The sequence below is a fragment of the Herpailurus yagouaroundi genome, unplaced genomic scaffold (assembly GCF_014898765.1).
Source record: "Herpailurus yagouaroundi ecotype Mexico unplaced genomic scaffold, PumYag 186, whole genome shotgun sequence".
Classification (NCBI taxonomy): Eukaryota; Metazoa; Chordata; class Mammalia; order Carnivora; family Felidae; genus Herpailurus; species Herpailurus yagouaroundi.
Window position 1 is genome coordinate 22,544,398 of NW_024412417.1, and position 22,602 is coordinate 22,566,999.

The 22,602-nt window shown below is 32.7% G+C and overlaps 1 protein-coding gene across 4 annotated transcripts in view; it reads right to left on the reverse strand.

Annotated features, from left to right (window-relative positions):
- Positions 1–8,096: 8,096 nt before the first annotated feature.
- Positions 8,097–22,602, reverse strand: part of CSMD3 (CUB and Sushi multiple domains 3) — a 1,253,459-nt gene continuing 1,238,953 nt past the window's right edge. For all 4 annotated transcript variants that reach the window (XM_040494274.1, XM_040494275.1, XM_040494273.1 and 1 more), the window contains 4 exons: positions 19,493–19,605; positions 16,589–16,676; positions 14,361–14,496; positions 8,097–10,113 (listed from right to left, as the gene is read on the reverse strand). In XM_040494274.1, coding sequence (XP_040350208.1) covers positions 9,954–10,113; positions 14,361–14,496; positions 16,589–16,676; positions 19,493–19,605 — 497 coding nt within the window. In that variant the 3' untranslated portion in view covers positions 8,097–9,953. The remainder of the gene's footprint in view (positions 10,114–14,360; positions 14,497–16,588; positions 16,677–19,492; positions 19,606–22,602) is intronic.

Here is a 22,602-nt window from a genome sequence, read left to right on the forward strand (position 1 = left end):
TAAAAGAAAATAAAGTGGAAACACATAAATTTATAGAACCGCAAATTGATAATAGAAAGGCTAAAAGATAAGAAGACTTAAAAATAGAAAGGAAGAAATTAAAAGCATTCCATGGGAATTTCTTGAAATAGTTAAGGATATGACTGTTAGCTTATTTGGATAAAATGTGTCTGAAAAAATGAAAGCAGTAAACAATAAACAAAGTGATGACTAGCAAAGAGAATCCAATTGAAATTATGTAATGTATACTTGCAAATAATTCAAGCAATATTCTTTCCTTTATTTATTTATTTATTTATTTTTAATGTTTGAGACACAGAGAGAGTTAGAGCATGATCAGGGGAGGGGCAGAGAGAGAAGGAAACACAGAATCTGCAGCACGCTCCAGGCTCTGAGCTGTCAGCACAGAGCCTGAGGTGGGGCTCAAACTCAGGAACCACGAGATTGTGACCTGAGCTCAAGTCAGACGCTTGACAACTAAGCCACCCAGGTGCTCCCAGGCAACATTATTTCTTTAATTTTTCTAACAATAATGAGTAGTGCGTACTCTGGAGGAGTTAAGGAGAGAGCTGACGAGGGTTATATGGGATCAATAAAATAGAAAGCCAAATACAGTAGAGGGTTAAAGAAAAAAGGTGTTTAAGTACGACATACATACTTTTAAAAAATAAACAAAAAACACCTTTTCAATGTCCTTAGTATCATTGTAATTCACTTGACTTGAACAATTCCCTAATTATTTTGCATTCCTTTGTTTTCCTTTTCTCTTTTATTTTCAGATGTTTTCTTAAACTTAAGAAAAATAAACAAGAAACTTCTGTTTTGAGTGTGATAAGCATTCCCTTCTATGAATGATTGAAGTTCATGGAATACACATTCTCAAGTCAAAGGTGTCTACCTCTATCCCTCTTTAGTTCTTTGCCACTCAAGGAAAACAGAAACTAGCTTCGACATTAGGCAGCTGAAACACTAATAATCCTGTCGAACCCCTTCCACTACAAAAAACTCTCTTATGAGTATGGTTTTATTAACAATCGTACCCTCCTTTTCCTAAAGAGATTGTTGTGATAAGTTTCCTTTTGATATAATGCCCCTGATACCCTCAAGAGATTTCACCAGTCTTGTTCATAGTAAAACCCTTGAAAATTGTTCCCGTTTTATTTTTTTCTGAATGTTATAACTTGATTAACTCTTCCCTGGATAAATCAACTATTTTTTCTCTTGGCTTTTTAAGAGTGTGTTGTTTTTGACAAGTGAGATGTTGTTTATAAATTATACATATGGATTTTTTTTTAATGGGAAAAAGGTGTATGACTTTGGACCAGAGAAATACAGAGCTGAACTTGCATCTTGCTGTTAGTCACAGTTTATAGACTCTCATATCCGCATTTCAATTCCTCAACATGCTTTTAACTGCAATACCTAAACTCTTCTTTATAAATGAGAAGGAATTTGAAATAGTTTAGGAGCTTACAATAGCTTGGTTGTATCTTTGTTGAATAAAGTCAAACTTTCAAGCTGGAAGGCGCTCTTGGGAAATTGTGAAATTTGCTTTTGTCTTGTTTTATTTTCCTGTTTTCAGATTTGATGGGAAATCATCAAAGCTGAATTCATCTTTCCCTATACCTGCTTCATGTTGGATCTCTCTAGACTACAGCTCTTTCTGAAAGACCAAGATGTCTGGATGCACTCTAGAGGTGAAGAGCTTATTTTAACAAAAACCAAACATGTCTGCAGATTTCTAAAGTTGCTCAGAGCATGAGACTTGGCTTGAGTACCACAGCCTAAAGAAAATCTCTGGTTAACTTCTGTGTTCTAACAAATTGGCCTCTGAAAAGACGTCAGGGAGGAGAACAGAGCTTTCCATCACTATAGGGATATAGTTCTTTCATCACTTTGCCCTCCTTTACTCAATCTATGTCCACCTGCTTTTTCAGTAATTTCGTTGTGATGTGTCTAGAAGTGGATTTCTTTGAATGCATCTCCTTGGTGCTCACTGAGCTTCTTTAATCCATAAGTTTGTTTTTCATCAAATTTAATAAGACTTCTGACATTTATTTCTTCAAAGAATTGCTCAGCCCCGAACTTCTTCTCTCCTACTACTCCAATAACATGTATATTGGACCTTTTGATATTTTCTCACAGGTCTCTGGTACTCTGTTCATTTTTTATTCAATCATTTTTATTTCTATGGTCTAGTTTGAATGATATATATTATTCTATTTCAAGTTCATCGTCTCTTTCCTCTGTCATCTCTATTCTACTACTGAGCCCATCCAGTGAATTTTCACACGATCAAAACATAATTGTCAAAAGATCTTCTCTAAGCTTGTCAAAATGCTAACATTTATTTATTCTATTTATTTTTTTAACGTTTATTTATTTTTGAGACAGAGAGAGACAGCATGAACGGGGGAGGGTCAGAGAGAGGGAGACACAGAATCTGAAACAGGCTCCAGGCTCTGAGCTGTCAGCACAGAGCCCGACGGGGGGCTGGAACTCACGGGCTGTGAGATCACGACCTGAGCCGAAGTCGGCCGCTTAACCGACTGAGCCACCCAGGCGCCCAAAATGCTAACATTTAAACAAGAAAGAAACAAAAAAATAGTCTTTCAGACAGAAGGAAATGATGACAGAAGTCACTCTGGATCTATACAACTAATAAAGAGCACCAGAAATGGTTTATGTAAGTAAATAAACATACCTTTTTCTTATTATTTAAAATTTAGTTGACTTTTGGGGCACCTGGGTGGCGCAGTCGGTTAGGCGTCCGACTTCAGCCAGGTCACGATCTCGCGGTCCGTGAGTTCGAGCCCCGCGTCGGGCTCTGGGCTGAGGCTTGGAGCCTGGAGCCTGTTTCCGTTTCTGTGTCTCCCTCTCTCTCTGCCCCTCCCCCGTTCATGCTCTGTCTCTCTCTGTCCCAAAAATAAATAAAAACGTTGAAAAAAAAAATTAAAAAAAAAATTAAATAAAATTTAGTTGACTTTTAATAACAATGCTTTGTGGGTTTTATAATATAAGTAAAAATAAAAGCAAACTGTATGAAAACAATGGTAAAATGCCTGGGGGGGAAGAAATGAAAGTATACTGTTGTAAGGTTTTAACATGATGCATGAAGAAGTATAATGTTACTTAAAGGTAGATTGTGAGTTAATTATCACTGTACAAACCCCATAGCTTTGCATTTCCAAAACAAGTATTATACAAGAACTGTTAGTTTTGCCATTCAAAAATAGTTTACGTATTAAACTTATTTTATGAATAAATGTACTTTGTTGATTCTTGAAGTGACCCCGTTAACATTAACTTTTCCATACTTTATACTGAAATTACTTTTACTTTCATTCTCTAAATATGCATCTTTGTCATCTGATATCAGTCATATCCAGAGAGCTGAAAGTGAAATTGCAATTTTAAACAACAAGGTATTGCTGAAGTCTATTATTACTAGAAAAGTACATCAAATCATTTATACGTAAAAATTTGAGCTTTGCTTTCCCAAATGAGTTGCTGATAGGATTTGCCATTAGCTACATCATGTGGTGAGTAGGGGTGAAGGGGCATACAAACAGCTAAAATGTCCTTTGTATAAAGAAACCACTTATTAAATTCCTGGGCAAATAATACGGTTTCTGCTCCTTTTTAGTGCTAAGGAATATTTTAAAGTGTCACTTAATAATGATGCTTTGCACTTAGTTATGTGACACTGTTCAAGGAAAAGTACTTTAAATACATCTTAGTAACAGGAAAATGCAATGTAAAATAAAAAGCTTCGGTTGGATAATGTTACTGCTTTAAAGAAAAAGAGATTCATAACTTCATAGACTCACAGGAATAATCATAAGAAAGCCAACTCCTGGTCAAGTACTTTTTAAGACTTTTGACATTTAAAAACTATTCTATAAAGTTAAGCATCTACTACTACAGTTTTTGGAGAAATATTTATTTTTTAAAACATACAAATAAAAAAATTGGCTCGGGATCTTTTCCATACTTTACATTTTTACAGGAAGTTTAATTTTCAAGGAAAAAACTACCTGTTCATGCAATTTTTTTATTCCAGGCAATTTTGATGCAATGCAAACCACAAAAGGAAAGTAAAAAATATAGATACTTGACAAAAATAATTATTAAGAGATTTACTAATTTTATTCTCACTTTTCTTTAACTCATTTAAACAATTTGTTTTGTGTAGACATTATCCCTTTTAATTCTTTGGGTTTTTATTCATATTGACACAGTGGACATGAGCATCCTAAGCTCAGGCTCTTCTGCTATCACTTCTAGGTGTGGATATTCTTCTAAGCAAAATTATCAGAAAAAAAAGTAAAATCTACTTTTAAATTTTAAGCTACTTTTTTCATTTAAAACTATTATATTTTTATAATAAAATTAAATGTATGCACTCTGGAAAAACCCAAAACAAAAAAAATATGTATGTAATCATTACAATCCGGATGATCATAACTACTATTTATTTTAATTTGTTTCAAGACATTTATGTCTGTATATGCATGTATTTGGAAGAAAAAAAGAAAAATGGAGAGAGGCAGAGAAAAGGGAGTAGAAGAGAGAGAGAAACGAGTAGTTTTTGTTTAAACATTGAAATCTTCATGTCATTAACTTTGAAATATGATTTTAACAGTTACAAACGTATGGTCCTTTCAAAAGATCCCCAGGTTAGTGAACATTTATGATACTTGCACACTGGTAGCTAGTGATATATTTTCCACCATATATAAATAATACATAATTTGAAAATCCATGTCAAATACCCACTCTCTGGCTTTTTAAAAAAATAACCTATTGAATAGAACTACTAGGTGAAAAGGAAGACAGATTTCCCTTAATAAATAGCATATCTTTAAATAAAAATTTGACCTTTGTTTTGTCTTGTTTAATTGATTTCTATTGAAACTCTAGGTGTTTTTCCCCCATTAAATTGAAAATGACATTTGATAGATAAAGTTTTATTCAACTCATAAAGATTCTTTGGAAAGACACACAGATGAAATAGAAGAGAAAATATGCATTCCTCATGGAAATTGTGAATAGTTACTGCACAGGATTATTGTGTGGCATATTGTTTTAACAATTGTTTAACAGCTTGACAAGATTTTAAGTTACTTCAGGATAAGATCCATGTGTTTCTTATATTTTTACTCATCCAATATCTTTTATACCTCACATTAAAGTAATATACATATATTTAATGTTAGAAAATATTTGCTTTTAATAAATTAATTGATTAATGACATTATACTATCTATACTTACACCTCACTGGGGATTCCTTCTTCGAGTCCATTGACTTTATGCTGCTATTTGGTAACCAAAGTTCAAATTAAACATTCCATTTTCATTGCCAACAGCTCAAGAGAGCAATCAATGTTTGCTTCTTCCCTGCCCCCTCAAAGTACTTGCTGTGAATTCCAACCTCTAAGGCAGGGTTATTAATTTGATATGGCAGTAGAATTCAAAGAGTTTGGAAACTTGCATGGGAAAAAGTTCTACCTTTATCTTCACTGATATTTTCATTAAAATATAGTATTTTCTTTCTGTTAAAAAGTTGGGCGAAAATAATCTCTGATTTTGTCACTAATAAAAATCACAGATATTTTCATGTCATGTTAAATGTCACAAATATCTCAAAGTATTATTTATAATACTCTACAAAATTACAGACAATATTAGCTACATATTTAATGTATAGTAAAGAAGTATGTATATATGTATACATATTTATATTAGTATATATTTATACATATGCACATTGTTTCATATATACTATAACACAAAATATTTTTGTAACTTTTTTACTATTTATTTATAGTTTCCTTTGTATTTCACTTTATGTATTTAAAAGCATCATTCTAAAAAGAGTATCATAGTCTGGGAAAAGTCTTGGTTTAAAAATAGGATTAGGAATGCTAGCTTTACAGACTTGCTTCATATTGGCTGTGTTCATTAGCTATTGGGATTATAATGCTATTATATGACATTCTCCAGATATTCTAACATTTCCAGAATATCTAACATACAGATATTCTAGCATATCATTCTAGCAGGTCCCTTCAGGAGATACCAATCTTAACTCAAGGGTGTAAAGACACTTGCTGAGAATGAAGGCCTTTAGGTTCCTTTTAAGTCATACTATGTAGATGGTTCTACATTTTCCTCTATAACTATTTATCTTATTGGTCCCGTGAAAGCATCTGGGTTCATCCTATTTTCATAGATATCCTAATAGTTACAAGCAATGTTTGGATCTTATGAAAGTTTAAACACAGATTTGTTTTGTGATTTGCAATACAATTTATAGCTATGAACTTGAATATATAGAATATACTTCTTTTTCAAGGCTAATAAAAATTATTACACATGGGAACTTATTAAAAGTTGGGAAAGTATTTGGCAGGTGATCACTGGTTTCATTGCTTGTACACTGAAGAATGAAATCTAACATCCAGTGGCCATTTCTACTCCCTAGTAACTTTTAAATCTGCTCTTACATTATTGTGGAATACCAAGCTCATGTAGTGATGACAGAAAGATATTTCTCAGAATTTTACAACATGTATATCTTCTTGGATCAATATTCCCTTTCCTCCAAAGTTATCCTAAAAAAAAGCAGCAAATCAATATTTTTTCAAGCAAATTTCAAACTACTTGTTCTAAAATATTTCTTAGACTCATGAATTTCTATAAGCTACAGAAGAGATTTTTTTTACCTTACTTAATCTGTGCCTATTTTAAATTTATAGATATCAATACACAGATTAATACTTTGACAGACAATGTATTCTCTTAATCTCCTTAAGAGAGCATCATCTAGTTATTTTTGTTCACTCTTTAAGCCAATGTTATATCTGTTTCATTTTTTCTTTCTCTCATTTGTACGTGCACAGGACAAGTTAAAAAGAAATCTGACCCTTTGGTCTATTTCCACAATCATTCTCCTTAGGCTCCAGTATCAAGAGATCCTGGGTAGAACCTGTTGGTTTAATGTTCTTAAACATAAGGAAGTACAAGAAGCCTCTTTAAAATAATTTCTTTACTTGAAATTTAATAAGAGAGTAGACTTTAAATGCTCTCATAAAAAATATATTTATCATCATGCCATGAAATTTAAATAGCTTAATTATACTCCAATAAAGCTGGTAAAAAATAAAAATAACACTGCTTCCACTAAAATTGCTGCTAACTTTTGAGAAGATTAAGGAGAAACTGGGCATTAAGAGGAGAAATAATCTAAGGGTAAAAAGGAGAAGACATGTAAAACAGAAAAGGATATTAAGAAAAATAGCAGAAAAGAAAAAGCAAATCGAAAAGTAGAAAAAGAAAAAGGAAGGAACAAAGCACAGAGAGGAATAAAAATAAGGACAAACAGCAACAAGGGAAAGTTTAGAAGACATGAAATGAGTGTATGGTGGAAGTAATACAGTTAAAGTTTAGAAAGAAACTATAATTATATCAAGAAGCATTCATTTCTCAAATGAAAGTGTAATACACAGAGAAAGACTTTCAACAGTTAGAGTTTGAGGCTGTGAAATATAAAGACAATATGTTTTGGGAAAAAGTTCTCTTCTAAAATTAAACGCAAGTAACTTGTATTTTGAACTTTATAAATTTGATAAACTTTGTAAACTTGATAAATTTATTGAATACAAAATTTTACATGTTACACCCTGGCAAATAGATTTTTTGACTATTAGTTTAATGTAGCTATTCAAAAGATTAAGTCCATACCTTGGAAGTATGCTAAAAACAAGTATCTCTACAAAATACACTACAGAAATATTGGAAATCATCAGATATACCCGAATTTAGACACTAGTGTTAAAATATTTACATCTAAGGAAAATTCTAAGACGAGATTGTTAGGATACTATAATGTTTAGTGGGAATCTGTTTACTTCTAAAAGAGTGTCACACTTGGGGAACGGCAAAATATAAAGAAAAACACCCATGTCTCATTATTATGTTGCTAAATAAGTATATATAATATGCAGTTTGGAACTTGAAAACACCAAATAAATGTAGGCTGTTTATTCCTTTTGCTATCCAGTATACTAACAATTTTGAAAAGAATACACATTTTACAAAAGCAATTATCCATTTTTATTTTGTTTACATTGCACTGAAAATTTACATCATACTTTTACAAAGTTTTTTTTTCATAAAAATATACTTCTTTACAAAAGTGTATGCATTAATATAAGAGGAGTAGCCAGTTGCAGAAGAAACATTGTTTAAACAAGATCTTAAATGTATTAACCTTAACATTAATGAATGAATCATTGTTATTGCAGTCATTTGAATAAACAAGAATAAATAACTGATGGCATAAAATTTAAAACAGCATCCTGTCAGTAGAGTACAATGTTGAGAAAATTGTATGAATTTCCAAAACAATGTATCTCAAAGTGGTTTACAAGAAATTCACTAAATGTTGTAGAGATAGATCCAAGCAGCGCTTCTGGGTGCAATGATTTCTCTTAGGCACTCTGTCTCATGATACAAAAAATCGAGACTGTTTACAGAGTTATCCGCATTTGAGAGGGACATCAACAAAGAGTTCACACTGGGTACATAATTTATTCAATGACGTAAAACATGCTATAAAAGGAAGACAATGACCTATTAAACCAATATGCTGGCATTGCCGTGATACAGTTGTAAATGAGCCACCAATAACTTGCAAATGTGTATCTTAATTTGACAGTGAAAGAAACCTGTCATATCTGAAACATGCTTCTTACGAATAAGAGTATAGAAAGTTTAAAATGTGTGAAAATTTGGAAAACTTATGCCTTTAGGAAATAACTTTATATTGGTCATTTGAAAGTGTAAATTTTTTGTAGTCATTATATTTATGGGCTGGACCAAAATGTATGTCTAACTCACTGTTAGATAAAAGTTCAAGGCTTAAAATCTTACATTTTTAACTCATTGTTGATAAAAGTTCAAAACAATGTTAAATAAATTTGAAGGCTCATTTGGAAGGAAAATGGCATATATCATCAACTAAATGCAACAGATTAATAGGTTCTGTTTGGTCTTTCAAAAACTTTGGAGAGTGTGGTAAAGGATGGTAAGTTTGGTGTCTCAAATAACTGCAAAATCATCATTACTATAGATAACTTTTGCCAGCTCGAGTGGTTTCTGGGTGACAAAACAGATGGAAGCAAGGTTTTAAACACCGCCCCATGGCTGAGTGAATAATCTTGGTTATAGCATAATGAGGGAGATTGGGAGAACAGCACAATGATCTTGCCATTTACAGAAACTACGACGACCAATCTAAAAATAGAAGACCATGTGATACTGAAGGACAAGTACCAGAAGGAATCAAATCAGAGAAGGCAATCTTATCTCTTCTGTGGCATAAATTAGCTCATAAACATTTGAGGGCATGACTCAATCTGAAATAACCATGGAGATAAAGAAGACAATGACTCGATTAACAAAAATGAGTAGCTGACAGAGTGGTGTGAAATAGACTCATGGGCATGATGTGGCTCATGACTGTTAAAGAGAAGTCAGTGGTCTATTGACTCTTGTAAGTATAGCTCTTATTTTCTACCCTATATCTTTTTTTAAACCCAGTCCCTCTAATATACTTTATAAAGCACAGAAATACTGATAGTGGATGCTCCTCCAATATATGCAAAGAAGTTTATGTTTTAGAATAATCTCCTTTTTAAAAAAAGCAAATAAACTGTGAGTAAGCACTCCCAGAGTGCAGCCAAATTTCTGTAAAACTCTCCATGGTAAACATGAAGAAGAATTAGGGTCCAGTTTATGAAAAAACACTCTTCTCTATCATTCCTCAGGAAAAGGTGACCCAGCAAGTCCTGAAAAGTGTGCTTTAATTTGTTTAGCAGTGAACTAAATGTGCACTGTGTTGTGTGTCGATTTCCAAGCTTCTGAAGAAGGCAAAGAATTGCCGTGTTATACCATTGTGCAGACAGTGTTCAAGTTGGGATCGAATCGTACTGCCTTCCCTTCCGCTGACTTTGCATTGGTGTCATACATGGGGTTTTCAAAAGCTGCTTGGCCATTGTTATTTTCATGAACTGAACATCCTGTATACTGTGTTTTGGGTGCAGTCCTGTTGATGAGAACATGGATTAGCTATGTGTTAACTTTCTAGAAATAGCAGAGTAGGGCTCAAACATAACACACTTGAGTTATCATTGTTACTGCGTAATGTAACTTCAAAGCATTAATTGAGAAATTATAAACTCAACAGATCAAATTTGAACAATTTACCTGTCACTTTTAAATCCTGAGTAACTTTTATTATTTAATATAATACATATTAATATACCGTACCAATCTGAGTAATACAAGTATCAATAATATATTATGACTAATCTCATAAATTTAAATTTTCTGATGCAACAATAATCGTTATGAACTAGCATGTATAGTATAAATTATGATAAAATAAAATTTAAATCTTATTACTATTCATTCATTCATTCATTCATTCATTCATCAGATATTTACTGAGCATTCATTATGTACCAAGCATGATCCCGGGCATATGCATATGGATCCTAGGCATATCACTGTAGTGATAGAAAATAATTAATAAATAAATATTTATTAAAAAATAATAAATAAAACAAAAAGTAGGTAATGAGAATTGTTCTGATGAAAAGGAAAAGAGTTGATATGACAGGAAGGAACTGGGCCCCACTTTTGGAGGAGTAATGAGGAAAAGTACCTCTGCAGAGATAAAATGTAATCTGAGACGTGAAGAACAAAGAGGAGGCAGTTCTGCACTAATTAAAAAAGGATTTCAGAAAGAGCAGACAACTAACACTGAGGCCTAATTTGGGAAGGTACTTGGAGTATCCCAGAAACATAAATACTCAATTTTCTTAAAAATCATATACATTAGAACAATAAATTCAAAATCTCAAAGAAGGATTCAAAAATACAGACTTGAAGGCTATACATGCACCCCAATGTGTATAGCAGCATTATCAATAATAGTCAAACTATGGGGAGAGTCCAAGTGTCCATTGATTAATGAATGGATAAAGATGTGGTGCGTATACATGGAATATAACTCAGCTCTCAAAAAGAATGAAATCTTGCCATTTGCAATAACATGGAAGGAGCTAGAATATATTATGCTAAGCACAATAAGTCAATCAGAGAAAGACAAACGCCACATGATTTCACTCATATGCAGAATCTAGGACAAAACAGATGAACATGTGGGAAGAGGGGAGAGAAGAGAAAACAAACTGCAAGAGACTCTTAATGATACAGAACAAACTATGGGTTGGTGGAAGGAGGTGGGTTTGAGATGGGCTAGATGGGTGATGGGTGTGAAGGGGAGCACTTGGGATAAGGACTGGGTATTGTATGTACGTGATGAATCACTGAGTTCTCCTCCTGAAACAAATATTGCATGGTACATCACCTAACTGAAGTTTAAATAAAATTTAAATTAAAAAAATGATATACACCAGAACAATAAATTCAAAATCTCCAAGAAGAAATGACTATAGATAATGAAGTCATGAAAATAGTTTCCAGAGTTATTAATAACTGAACATTTGGTTTTACTTAACAAAACACATGGGTCCTAGGATAGTTGGCATAACCTGCTGATCTTGAATTCCTGCTTTGTTTCTCTATTTCCCTCTCTTTTGAGAAATTCTTATTTCTAGTTTCCCACACCCCACTGCATAATTTGAGGACATTTGCTATGGTACAAAGGCAGACTTGCCCCTACCTGTTTCTGGGACCTAATTCCTAAAATGGATACATCTTAAAAGAATTTGGTTTCTCAACTCCTTTGTTTACATCCAAACATCACAAATTTCAACTATTTCATCTTACTTTATTTGCTATTATGTTCTATTCTATTCTATTCTATTACTATCCCTAATGCATTTTCTGAATTTTTCTCCATACTAACAATTGTTAGATGATTTATACAGCAATAAATTTGATTAAAGCTATCTTAAGTTTTTTTCAATGACATTACCTATATAGACATATTGCTTAAAATTTGCTCTTGCCAGGTGCATAATTCTAATGGAAAGCATTTGTCTCTCTTTTTTCAAACTAGATTCACAATAAAAACCAGGAACAACATCATTTCCTTCTAATTAGACAAGAATCATGAAGATAAAAAGAAATGTCATTTTACTAATGTTAAACAACAGCTTTATGGAAAATAATGTCAAGTTTCAGGATAGTTTATGCCATGAAAAATTTACTTGAAACAAACCAAACTTTTAAATATAAGAGCTAAATCTATTAAACTCTTTGGAGAATACATACAGGTAAATCTAACCATGATTCATGACATTGAATATGGCAATGGTTTCTTAGCTCTGACACCACAAACACAAATAACAAAAGAAAATAGATAAGTTGGACTTTATCAAAATGAGAAATTTTTGTACATCAAAGGACAAGACACTATCAAGGGAATGAAAATACAACTCACAGAAAGGAAGAAATATATCAAACCATATGTATGCTAAGAGTCAACTCTCCAAAATGTATAAAGAACACTTACAATCAACAACAAGACAAACAACACAATTAAAAAATGGGCAGATACTTGAACAGGCATTTCTTCAAAGAAAAATGGCCAAAAAGCAGTGAAAAGATGTTCAGTGTCATTAGTAATTAGGGAAATGTAAATCCAAACCACAATGAGATACCACTTTACACATATACTAGGGTAACTATAATTAAAATAAGAAAGAAAAAGAAAAGAAAACAGAAAATAACAAGTGTTGGCATGGATGCGGAGAAAGTAAAACAGTTATACATTGCTGGTGAGAATATAATATGGTGCAGTTGCTCTGCAAAAATTTGGTGCTTCCCCAGTAAGTTAAATGTAGAATTACCATATAAGCCAGCAATTCCATTTTGGGGTATATACTCAAAAGACTTGAAGCATGTGTTCAAACAAAAAGTTGTACACAAGTGTATATATAAGCACTATTCACAATAGCCAAAATGTAGGAACAAACCAAATGCCCATTAACTGATGAATGGACATATTTAAATAGAACACATTCAAACATACCACAGAATATTATTCAGCCATATAAAGGAATGGAGCACTGATAAATGCTATAACATGGAAGAAACTTGAAAACATTATGTTAAGTTTAAGAGACTAAATAGAAAATGTCACATGTTACCTGATTCCATTGATATGAAATACCCAGAATAGGCAAACAAATACAGACAGAAAGCAGATTAGCAGTTGCCTAGGGCAGGGGTGGTAGGAATACGGAATGATTGATCAATGAGCACAGAATTTCCTTTTGGAGCAATGAAAATATTCTGGAACTGGCAATGATGGCTCTGGGACACAGTGAGTATACTAAATGCCACTGAACTATATGCCTAGAATGGTTTAAATGATTTTAGGTTATGCATTTTTTACAAAGATAGTTTAAAAACAAAAAAAGGATTGGAACAGATTTCTTTATAAATAAATATAGTGATGATTTTTTTGTTGTTGTAAATAAAATCTGTTATTGACAAGGCCTAAGCAGCTGCTAATATTCAATTATTACAAATTTATGTAATATTATATATATATATATATATATATATATATATATATAACTCTTAGGTAATCTAGACTGAAACGTGTAATACAAATATCAGTTTTGAGAAAAAATGCATTTAGGTAATATTCATTGAATTATCTGGTTGTCTCTCTATATATTTTCTTGATAAAGGATAGTCCCAAATAGCAGACAATTACATAATAAAGCCCCTGACTTGGATTGTTGTAATGGACTTAGTAAAACAAGGACCAACTAATAATATGGATAATCATACGCTAGATACGTCAGAAATATAACATACTAATTGCATAATCTTCTAAAAGCAGCAGAAGGAAAGGAGACGGTTAGAAGACTTTACCAACTGTCTGCCTGGGTAAAACTGGTCAGTATTGTGATGTGCGCTATGAGGTTTGGTCACAAACTTCTCTCCACTTCTCTAAATAAATGTGGCAGCAGGTATCACCTCTTCAATGTCAACGTTAACCTGGCTTTTGTATCTCTAAATTCTTATCATGGATAATGTAAAACTAACTTATACGATTAAGTACGTGCCAGGAAATTGACAGGCAAGAGTAATAAGGGTTAAGGTGAATGTGCAAATTCACTGAGCAATTTTTGTTTTGTGATGTTGGCATGGTGGGGGGCAGGCAGGGGGAACCAGGTTTTTAAACCTGTTGCACTATTTGGCACACACTGAAAAAAAAATGGAAGTTATAATTTGAACTAGAGTAGTAAAAAGAACATGAAATGGAAGATTTGGGAAAGGTTTTGTAGGTAAAATCAACAAACTTACCTCTGTTTATAAAGATAAAATCCAAATCCTGCAAATATAAGTGCAAAAAAAGGCACAAGAATAGCAATGGCCACAGAACTACTGTTTGTACCATGAGGTTGATTTGAAGAATTTGAGCCTTCTGACATATTCAGTCCTATAAAATAAAAAAAAAAAATCAACTTGCCTTTATCACATGATTTTTTATTTTTATGAATCAATTATTTTCTTTCCTTATCAAGATACCTACTTGGAAATGTATGTAGTAAACAAAAATAATTCAGGAAACTCCTTCAACTCATTTCCATGCAAGTTTGTGCAGTGTCTACTATGTATAAGATATTTTTCCAGGAAAGGATACAGAATAAAAAATAAGTAGTCTCTGAACTGAAGAGTTTATACAGTTGTAGAAAGAATACAATGACGCAAAAAAGCATATACATCAGGCATGAATTAATGATCAATGTGCTTTAGGAAGAGAAGGGGTAATTCCATCTGGTGGTATATAAGAATGTATTTTGGAGAATACAATGAGCTTGGCTTTGAAGAGTCAGTAGAACAATGAATGGAGGAGGAAGCAGGACCATCTTAAGATTAGAAATAGGAAGGTGAGTGACATATTTAGAAGACGTGACAAGCACTAGGTGTAGCTGTGTGGAAAAGATGTGGAGGTAGGTATTATCTGTGTGGTAGGAATAGGCTGCTAGCCTGAAAAAGCTATGGCCAGACCCCAAAAAGCCATAAATATCATTCTAAAGAATTCAAACTTGTATCTATTTGCAGTGAAGGACAAGTGAAGGTATTTAGAAATAAAAGGCCCTATGATAAGGCACACAATTTAGGACAGTGGGTAGGGTGGAATGAATGAACTTGAGGGAAGCCAGACTGGAAGCACGTGTACATCAATGGTTAGAGCAAGAACCCAGATAGAAGTGGAAATTGATTTCTATACTAACATACTAGGAAGAGCATGAAAAGACAGAAATGGGGGAACATTTTGTAGTTAAAAATCAACAGAACTTGTTTGTGAGGATAAGTGGTAAGAGAGCACAGGCTGAGAAGTGTTCTACTCGGGGATGGGGGAACGGTGAAGACATTAGCACAATTAGGAAATGAGAAAATCAGGTTTGTCAACGTGTTGGCATAGGACAAGGGAAGAAAAAATAACGGACATGTTATTTTTTGTTTTTAGGTTCCCCAGAAAGAAATAGCTGCTTTTTTTTTTATAGGTTCTGTCTTAGACATGTAGTTTTTGTGATGCTTTTGAGACTAGTATGTGTAAACATCTTGCATTAAATTGCACAACTGTGTAACTGTACTGTATTAATGAATGTTTTATTTGGTTTTCAAAACTAACATACTTTTAGGCCAAGACATTATCTGAAATGAACATCTTATCATTTTTATTTACTTAGAGAACGCTAATTTATTTTTTTGATAAACAGTTATATTCAATTAAGTCACACCTTAGTCCAAGTTAATACCTTCTTACCTACCTTATTTTTCCAGGGACTCAGAATATTTACATAAGCATTCAAAGTAATGGAATTTTTAAGATAAATACTAAGTAGTAGTTTTTAGAGCCTGAGTTTATTCTTTATATGTCAATACCACTATATAATAATGGAAGACAATATACTTTAGGAAAATTATATACCGAAAGCTATGGCAATAATTATATTCAAGCAAGACCATTAAATGTCTATGTATATTTTAAAAGAGTTTAAAAGAAGAATGAAAAAACCCTATGCCTCCCACTACAGAAAATTTACATAGATGAATAGCACAAAGTCCCAAAAAGGGGTCTATTCCTCAAAGTTATTTTCTTTTTCAGACCGTATGAATTTTTCAAAGTGCTATTACATTTTCAAAAGAGAAATAAAGTTACAACAATATTCAAACTGAAGAGAAGTACTGCAGTTCTCATGAGATAAAATAAAATAATTTACAGTTTAATACTTTCTTTTCTATCTGTATCACTTTTCTCCTTTTTCCTTGCTAAAGGCAAGGCAGTGTGTCATATTTATTAGACATCTGACAAAAACCAAACCCTGTACAGCATCGGTACATAGAGAATCAATATTTTGTGTGATTATTTAAAAGCCTTTCAAATTTTTCAATGTATAACTTACCTGACAAAGCCAAATTCAAAATGTAGTAAGTGTGCCTAATGTACAGAATACACTGTATTTTCTTATGATGTCTAGAGTAATAAAGGAACTACATGAAAATGAAAATGAATACATTACCTAGTCTTTGTAGTCCAAATTGCCCATAATCTTTGCCCTGAATAAATCCTTGAAATACATAAGTTGCTCCATCAGGCTCAGCAGAAACCTAAAAATATTTATAAGGTTGATTAAATCTGAGGATTGGAGACGGCTATATTTTCCAGCCTTAATAAATATCCAGTTTTACACTTAAATGAATATTATACAGAGTTCCTTCCTCTTTATTTCCCTCTGATATAAAACACGGCATACTGTGCAAATTTGCCATTAAAAGCAAAAGAAAATTTTTGTTTTTAAGTAATTAGGATATTAGAATATAGGGGGTTGGTCATTAATATAATTATATAGGTATATAGATTTCTCTTAGGCTAAGAAGCCTACTGTCAAAAAAAAGGCAATTAGGGGAGTCTGGGTGGCTCAGGCAGTTAAGCATCTGAGTCTTGATTTCAGCTCAGGTCATGACTTACAGTCATGAGACCGAGTCCCAAGTCAGGCTCCAACCTAGGCATGGAGCCTGCTTAAAGATTCTCTTTCTCCCTCTCCTTCTGGCCTTCCCCCCTCTAAGCAAAAGATGGAGGACAATGATATGATTAAACAGAATAAAGCAAATGATCAATTAAAAATTGGTGTGCTCAGTGGCTCAGTCAGGTAAGCGACTGACTTTGGCTCAGGTCATGATCTCACAGTTCGTGGGTTCAAACCCCACATCAGTTCTGTGCTGACAGCTCAGAGCCTGGAGCTGCTTTGCATTCTGTGTCTCCTCTCTCTCTCTCTCTCTCTCTCTCTCTGCTCCTCCCCCACATATGACGTCTCTGTCTTTCAAAAAGAAATAAAATGTTAAAAAATTATTAAAAATTAAAATATAATAAAACTCTACTTTGTAGATACGATTACTGTTTAGCATATATGCACTCCGTCTTCCCCTCCCACCAACCTTCATGGGAAGAATGCCCCTTTCAACTCATTGGGTTTGGTCCTGTGATTTACTTTGGCCAAAGATTTATGGGTGGAACTGACAGTAGGTCAGTTCTAAGTCTGAGCCTTAAAAGGCATGTTTCCCATGAAAATAAGTGAAAGAAGCCAGACACAAAAGACTACATAGTATATGATTCCATAAATATGAACATCCAAAACAGAGAAATCTATAGATTTCAGAAAATAGATTTGTGTCCTCTTAGGGCTAGGGTGGAGTTGAGGGACGAATGGGTAGGGTGATAGCTAAAGGGTGTGGAGTTTCTGTTTGAGGTGATGGGAATATTCTAAAATCAACTGTGGTGACGGTTACACACATGTCAATATACTTAAAACCACTGAATTGCGTATTTTAAATGGGTGAATTGTAAGGAAGATGAGTTATATTTCATTAGAGCTATTTAAAGCAAGGGGGCATGTTTCCACTTTCCCCCTCAGAGCTTCTGACCTCTGACAAGAGAATGTGCTCCAGCCTGGGCCCCAGAATGAGACATCTGGAGCAGACCTGAACTTGCTACCACAGCCTCAAGTGGAACACCCACAACTAACCCCACATACATGAGAAAGAATGAAATAAATACTTGTTGTTTGACCCCAAGATTTTGTGGCTGTGTCCATTGCTATAAATGCTATTACGTGTACCTTGCATGTGTGTAAAATCCTATTTTTAAAAAAATGCTTTACTTATGTAATGTGATTTGATTTCATAAATAAATTAAAAATAGACATATTTCAGTGTTCCTGATAACTAGTAATGTGACTTTATTCTGAAGTTTGTTTTAATTACCCAAGTCCTGTAGAGTATTGTAAAAGTCCTGTATAGTATTGTTACCCAAGTTACCAAGTTACCCAAGTCCTGTATAGTATTGTAAAAGTTAAAAACCTTGAATCCTCACCCTAAAAAGCAAAATATCACACCAATCCATCCATAGAAGTTTGACATTTCAGAAACAAGTGGTTTATTCTTTATTATCAGACATCACACTCATTTTGGTCATTTTTAAAAATGAAATGCTTCTAAATAGAATAGCTTAAACTCTAATATTTAAACAAATGAATTCATTTTGTTTGCTTCCTAGATAAAATAATACAACTAAAGGATTTGAGTGCATTGAAGACATGAATTCATTTCCAATTCCATGAATAACAGCAGATAGGGAAATAGGATAAACATTTTTACCCCCTCAGGCACTAAACTTACAGAAGCCTATGACCTACTATCTTCTTTCCTTCTAGATCTTCCTTGTAAAAGAAGACCTGTTGCTTGAGGGGATATAGTCAGAGCTCTCCTCATTGTTTTTTAGCAAAGACTCCAGGTCAATATGTGAATGGAAGACTAGTTACTTCCAACTGCCAATTTAGAAACTCCATTCATGTAAGTGGCTGAATAGGACAGGGTGACTCCATGGTGAAGCTATGGCAACCATCTCCCCAAATGAAGTAATTCACATAACTTTCTTTTCATAAACAACTTTATAAAATATTCTAAATCTGTTAAATTTAGAGAAAAAACTTAAATGTAATGGCATACTTAATTTTTTTACGCATTTTATAAATATGTTGTATGTGTCTTAAATAGTAATTCCAGACAAAGAATGAATTATATTTTATCCAGATTTACTTTGCATAGTACTGGTCATAGACAAAATACATTTGATGAAAGCAATGAAAAACTATGACTCTCATACACATAAACATTACAAATATAAGCATATTAATAAGAATCCAATAACCCTAGGTATAACATTCTAGATTATTAAGTATTTACATTGAATCTTTTTTCCAAACAAAAAATTTACCCATAATAGTAATTTTCCCATTTTATATGTGCATGTGTATTCATAATTAGCCCAATTTAGAAAACCACCTTTTTTTTGGAATTTTAATGACAAACCAAAGCACAAATTGGTTATTAAAATCAGCAGAAGATATTTAAAACACTATACTTACAAAGCCATCCATGGCCCAATTGTCCTCTTTCATTTTCTTCACAGAAGCATGCGTTGGTACTTTAATAAGGTAGATGTGTAACATTAGGCGAGCTTCCTGGCTTTTATACACCCCTGTAAAATATAAGGACACTTTAGTCTACTAATTTTGTAAGTAGTTATGCTTCATTATATTATCTTTAACTCCTTAAATATATAAGGTAATATATGTGAAAAGAAAAGGAATCAAACAAGGCCAAGTCAAGGCCAGCTTCATTCATAAGGCTTTCTACAAAGCCTACAGTATATGTTAATCTCTCATCTGAAATTCTCAACTTGAATTTTAATTGTGGGGTTGAAATTACTTATGTTATTAAAATTAAGTATTACTGTTCTTAATAACATCCTTCCATGATATTACAAATAAAATGACTTCATTCCCCAATAAGATTTAAAATCTTCAAGGATGTACAACAAACCTTAAAATCCCTCATTGGTTTCTTAATAATAAATTGGGTGCCAACCCTGTGAAAGAGTATTGTAAGTGCTGCTGGAGCCACAAAGAAGAATATATACATTCCTATCTAAAGATAGGATGCTTAAAAGCATTTCCAATGAAGTAGGAAATGTAAGTCACATATATAATCAACTAAAATACATGAAAAAATATGATAAATAAAAGGCCAGAACAGAGAGGGATCATTTCACAATGGAGTGATCAGGAAATGCTTATTGAGAAAAGGTATTTGAATGGGTCTTAAAAATCAAGTACAATTTTTAGTTTAAGAAGGTAAATATAGGAAATAGCATAAAAAAGTAAAAATATATACATAATTTTTTTTCATAAACAGTGGGTATTCTACAAGTAGGAATAATATGAAATATAAATGTGCTTAGGGGAAAAACAGGAGAAAAAAATTCTAAGTAAAAATTTTGTGATTAATGGTGGAAATATGACTCATTCATTAATTTATTTAATCTTTCACCTATGTAATAAGGTATCATAAGAATGGACTGGGAATACAGAGATGACACATAGATCTTGACCTAAGTGGTTACATTTAATAAGGGAAGACAAAAAAGTGATCAAAAATAATATTGGTGGGAAAATATCATAATTGATTTCCACGGACACTGTGATGGCAAATTAATCTATTTGTTTTTATATATTTGCAGGAATTTATTTTGAAATTTTTCTAGATTAGATTAAGTATACATTTATTTTTCAGAAATCTCTAAACTAAAAAAAAAATGTTTATGTCTCAAAGTTAAATCAGTAGTCACAATTTAAATGAATTTCTTTTGCCAATATAAAACTTCTTGCAGTTTATATCATTGTAGCTGTGTATAGTTTTTAAAATATAATACATATTAACTACTAATACTTTAACTCTGAGTTTAATGGGGAATCACTCAATAATACAAAACTGTTTGATAGTTATCCTAAAATTTGCAAAATCAATAATTATGATTTTATTTTCTATTTCATTGATACCACACATTATTATTAATAATTTCTTAGGATATGTATATAGCCAAGAAGTTTAAACAAATATATTACATATTTGCAGTATGAATATTTAAAAATATTTTTTAAATGAGAGCAATGATTCAAATTCATTACTTTGACAATATTCATTAAGGCCTATTTTGTTCCAGCTGCTGTTCTAGCTTCTGAGAAGCAGGGATGACCTGGAAGGCAAGGGAGCTTCCCTTTTAGAACTTACATTGTTGGAGTATAGATGAACAAAATGTCATATCACATCCTGTAACACCATATTACTCTATACTAATACTATACTAATTTCAAACAGTGAAAAGAAGAAAGTGAAACAGGGAAGACTGTCTAAGAGTGTGTCTGACTGTATTTATAATGAGAAAGTTACTTTAGATGGGGTCATAAGGAGTACTGTTGATGAGATGACATTTGAGAAAATATCTGAATGTCAGAAAAACCAGAACAATCAAAGATAATGAGGGAAATTTATACTAGATAGAGGACACAGAAACTTGAAAAAGCTGAGCAGTTGGATAGGGGATCCTTATGCTTGTTTAAAGTAGTGTAGCTCTACCTTTTCTGTCTTAAACTATGGTGTCCACCTAAATACTGTCATTTGAAGAAATGATTTTGTGTCCATAAAATAGCTTACAGGTCACTGATCTTGCCTCTTTGGTGTTATGAGAATACAGAAAAAATTAGTTATTCAAATTAAAAGTTCTTTTCTATTTCATGATGTCTCATTCCAGCCACATCAAAATATCCATGAATGACTCAGGTGCAAGACACAAAACAAGCTTTTAAAACACACAAAATGACAAAATGGAGGAATTCTCCCCAAAAGAAAGTTCAAGGAGAAATCACAGCCAGAAAATTGCTCAAAACAGAAATAAATAATATATCTGAACAAGAATTTAGAATGACAGTCAAAGGTAATAGCTGAGCTTGAAAAAAGCATAGAAGACATGAGAGAAACTCTTGCTGCAGAGGTCAAAGACCTAAGAACTAGTCAGGATAAATTAAAAAATACTATAACTGAGATGTTATAGTAAATAACATCTAGACTAATAATAACAGTCTAGTAATAGACTAATAATAGTCTAGTAAATAAACTAGACACAGTGACAGAGAGGATGGAAGATGCAGAAGAAAGAATAGGTGAGATTGAAGATAAGGTTATGGAAAATAATAAAGCTGAAAAAAAAGAGGGAAATGGAATTACTAGATCATGAGGGGAGAATTAGAGAACTGATTCCATGAAATGAAACAATATCTGTATTATAAGAGTTGTAGAAGAAGAAGAGCAAGAGAAAGTATCAAAAGGTTTATTTGTACAAATTATAGCCAAAAACTTCCCTCATCTGGGGAAGGAAACAGGCATCCAAGTCTAAGAGGCAGAGAGAACTCCCTTTAAAATCTACAAAAAGAGGTCAACAGCATTATATATCATAGTGAAACTGGCAAAACACAAAGATAAAGAGAGAATTCTGAAAGCAGCTAGGGACAAAATGTCCTTAACCTACAAGGGTAGACATATAAGGATAGTAACAGACCTGTCCACTGAAACTTGGCAGGCCAGAAGGGAGTAGCAGGAAATATTCAGTGTGCTGAATAGGAACAATATGCAGCCAAGA